Source organism: Arachis ipaensis, chromosome B03, assembly GCF_000816755.2.
Source record: "Arachis ipaensis cultivar K30076 chromosome B03, Araip1.1, whole genome shotgun sequence".
In the NCBI taxonomy this organism is placed as follows: Eukaryota; Viridiplantae; Streptophyta; class Magnoliopsida; order Fabales; family Fabaceae; genus Arachis; species Arachis ipaensis.
In genome coordinates this window covers 103440704-103444808 of record NC_029787.2, presented here as the reverse complement: position 1 = coordinate 103444808, position 4105 = coordinate 103440704, and the positions used below count along the sequence as shown (strand labels likewise).

Here is a 4105-nt window from a genome sequence, read left to right as displayed (position 1 = left end):
CTTGAAGGCTTTTTGCGCCTAGTTTGGGACCCCGGAGGCCATTGGAATCACAAACATTGGTGGAGATTTCTGGATGAATTTAAGCATAAGCCACCATAACAGGAAGCTCTCACAATTTTAGGAGTAGATGTAGTTTTTAGAGAGAGAGGTTCTCTCCTCTCTCTTAGGATTAGGATTTAGGATTTCTCTTAGTTTTAGGAGTGCCTCTCAATCCCAGGTTCAGTGTTCTTTTTATTTATTTTCCTACTTTAATTTATGAACTCTTCCATGTTACATTTGATATCTTTATTAGTTCTAATTGAGGTATTTCAGAATTACGATTGCTCTCTTTAATTTATGTATTCAAATTATTTTCATTTAAGTAGATTCTTTTCCCTTTTGGCTTTGGTTGAGTCATTGGAGACACTTGAGTTATCAAACTCATTGTTAACTGAAAATTGAAATTCTTCAAGAATTAATTCGAGTTCTAATAACTCTAGCCTTTCCCAAGGAAAGACTAGGACCTGAGGAATAAAAATTAATTCATCCACTTAACTTACCTTCATAGTTAGAGGTTAACAAAGTGGGAGAAAAATCCAATTCTCACTACAAGAAAAATACCCATTCAGCCACACTTTTTTTAAGCTACATTTGAAAAGCGTAGCCTATTCTATGAATAGGCTACGCTTTTCTCCGTGTTGCCTTTTTATAAGAGAAAAGGATACACAATTGTAGCATCACTTAAAAAGTGTAGCCTTAGGTATTATAGAAATCACTTATAAAGCGTAGCCGTAGGTTGATATCTATAGGTTCACTTTTCGTATCAAAGGAGACGCTTTTAAAGGGTAGCCTATTTGTTAAGTTTTAGGTGCATTTTAAAAGTGATGCCTAATGTATCTAGTGCAAAAAAATTTAACACAACTCACAAACACTTGGTAATTTTTTGTTTCCTTTTCTCCCTCACTTACCCTCTTTGCGTGGTGCCCTAACCTAGAATCAGAACCCATCTCACCTCTCTCTTCTCTCGCCACTCTGTCCCTCAAGCCCGTCGCCGGCTCCTCAAGCTTTGGTCGCCCCCTCAAGCTCGTTGCCGCTCAAGCTTTGGTCGCCCCCTCAAGCTCGTCGCTGCTTCAAGCTCTGTCGCCCCCTCAAACTCGTCACGGCCTCAAGCTCTGTCGCCGCCTCAAGCTCGTCGCCGCCTCGAGCTCGCGTCGCCGCTTCAAGCTCATCGCCGCCTCGAGCTCGCGTCGCCGCTTCAAGCTCATCGCCGCCTCGAGCTCGCGTCGCCGCTTCAAGCTCATCGCCGCCTCGAGCTCGCGTCGCCGCTTTAAGCTCATCGCCGCTCAAGCTCTGTCGCGCTCTATCATAGTTCGTAAGCTCGCCTTCCTGCTTCGGCCATCAACGCTTCCTCGGCCCTGAGTCTGGGTTTAGGGTTTCAGCTTCGGGTCGGGTCTTCCATCAACGCTTGCTTCGTCTCTCTGCCTATGTGAGTTTCATCTTCAGCCCTGTTATTCCTCTTTCAATTTTATTGATGTAAATTATTAGTATATCTTGAATTTATTGCTCAAAGTTGAGTTTGTTGCTGAAATTATGATTTAGCTAATGTTAATCTGCTGTAAATCATATTTGGAGAGTTGAAGTTTTTTTGTTGCTTCCTGAAAGTTATCATAGTTTAAGTTTTTGTTGCTGCCTGAAAGTTATCATAGTTATCATAGCTGAATTTGTTGCTAGAATTCTAGAAGTAGAATTTGTTGTCAGCTGTAAGTTGAATTTGATGCTGAACATATCATAAATGTGGTTGTTGCTGGAAGTAGAATTTGTTGCTGGATAAATGAGTTGAGTTGAATTTGTTACTGATCCTTGTTGTTGTTGTGTTGAATTTGTTCTGATTAGGGGAGGTTCTGCGATTATTTTTTTTTAATTAAGAAGCATCATGTTCTATTTTTAATTTGTTTTTGGTTTTGATGTTTCCCAATTATTTTCGTGATCTTTGTTTCAGGAAAGTGCCATGAATGGCAGGCAGAGAAGGTTGAGAAAAAAAGGTTTAATATGTTACTCCTCTTGATTTTGAAGTTCTTTGATCCCAGTTTCTTCAACTTTTTGTAAATTAAGCTTTCATTTCCTGCTTCCATCATGTTAAGCTGTGTTTGATTGTTTTGTGCTCATCATGTTAAGCTGTGTTTGATTGTTTTGCAGTGTTACTTGATGTATATATCTCCTCACTGTTATAAATTCCTTCATTGATAATATTTTAAGTTCTTGCTTTCTTATCATCTTGTACTTTGTTCAAGAGTTGTTGCAGTTGGGAGCTCCTGAGATTGTTCCAGATTATCCAATTCTTTCTGTTGACGACCTAGCAGATCAAATAGCCGAGGTTCTCAACTTTTTTGGGTGAGTAAGTTCAAGCTTAATCTGTAATTGATTTCCATTTAATGACATAAAGAAAATTAGTTTACACCAATTTCCATTAGGCTTTGAATATTGGCAGTTGTTCGTTTTGAGAAGGCAATTTCACCCCAACATTTTTTTTGTCTGCAGTCTTAGTGCAGTAATGTGCATGGGAGTAGCTGCCGGAGCTTACATTCTTACCTTATTTGCTGTAATTATTATGTTAGTGCTATGCAGCCTCTCCCCTTTTTAAATTACATTAGAGTTTCAATGATGGATCGTTCAATTTTTCTAATGGTTTTATGTTTACAATAGATGAAGGTTTTGTCAGCCTCTCCCCTTCTTGTTTTGTCAGCTAAGGTTTCTCATTTGGCGTCTGCTGTTACGAAAACATATCTTTTACTCTGGTTTGTTTGCTTTTCTAATTTTGATTCCCCTTGTTTATGAAGGGATACACTGGTGACAGAGAATTTGGGAAAATACGAACAGGTGTGTACTAATTTGTTATAGCCATATCATTATTTATGATAGCTAATTTAGTGTAAATCTAAGTACTCAGAATTATATAGGATACTGTTTGTAGGCTCCATAACTAGGATCCGTCTACCAGCATTTGATTTCTTAGACCCTTTACTTACTTTAAAATCTGATAGGGAGTTGGGAGGAATGGTGGAGAAATGAAGTAGAGAAGAGAGGAAACTTATTTTAAGGGGGAAAAAAAGAAAGTTTAACATTAATAATAGGTATATTTCAGGGCTAAGGTTATCTTTGGATTGAATGCTCTTGCTGGAAGAACATTACAATCTGGTTCTACAGTTGGACCATGGAACTCTTCCAATGCTGAATCTTTTATCTGTTATACTGTAAGAAAAAATTACAGCATTGCTGGTTGGGAATTTGGTTAGTGTATGCTCCCTGATTACATATATGCCAAAGTAGCAAGCATCAGTGTAATTGATTCAATAAGACTAAAATTAAAAAATGGTGGTTTTAAGACTCATTATCTTTGCCACATAGCAGGATTTCACATTTAGTTTCTAACACAAACATTGCAAGTCTTTCAAGTTATTTTTGCGAAACATACTTCAAAAAATCAGGATTTCACATTTAGTTTCTAACACCTAATTGAAAGAATTCTTGATCCATCATATCTTGATGGAGTGGCTAGCACATTCAGTGGCCTCAAAAACATACTTCAAAAATCAGCAACCAAAGCAAAAGCATGGGTTGGTGAGGCAGGAGGGGCTTACAACAATGGCCACCATCTTGTGTCTGATGCATTTGTCTACAGCTTCTGGTTAGTTTAACTAACTCACCTTGAATTTATTTTTATTATTTTTTAATTTTTTTTTTGTCATTGGAGATTCTACAAGCATTTACTCTAATGTTAATACATCATAACACAGGTATTTGGATCAGCTTGGAATGTCAACTGTTTATGACACCAGAACATACTGCAGACAGAGTTTGGTTGGAGGAAACTATGGATTACTAAACACTTCTACTTTTGTGCCAAATCCAGATTATTATAGGTACCAAATATTAAATTTCATAGTTGAAGGATGTGCAGCATGTTATTGTGGACTATCTCATTTTAGCTTTCAAGTGTCATTATTACAGAAAAATATATTGTGTGCTCATTTTACAAACTCGCACATACCTTTCTACCATTGGTTGAGGGTGTAGACTTATCATATGCAGATCACACATTCTATCCAATGGTGAAAAGATGTGTTTT

At 37.6% G+C, this 4105-nt stretch overlaps 1 protein-coding gene and 1 long non-coding RNA gene across 2 annotated transcripts; both read left to right on the top strand.

Moving 5' to 3' along the window:
• Positions 2025-2578, top strand: LOC110270265. The gene is made up of 2 exons (XR_002359609.1): positions 2025-2370; positions 2518-2578. It is a non-coding gene; the product is annotated as an uncharacterized LOC110270265 (long non-coding RNA).
• LOC110269501 (heparanase-like protein 3) lies at positions 2683-4099 on the top strand. The gene is made up of 4 exons (XM_021117370.1): positions 2683-2774; positions 3122-3271; positions 3488-3664; positions 3774-4099. Exons 1-4 carry the CDS (start codon positions 2683-2685, stop codon positions 4051-4053), a joined length of 699 nt encoding a protein of 232 aa, XP_020973029.1. The 3' UTR covers positions 4054-4099.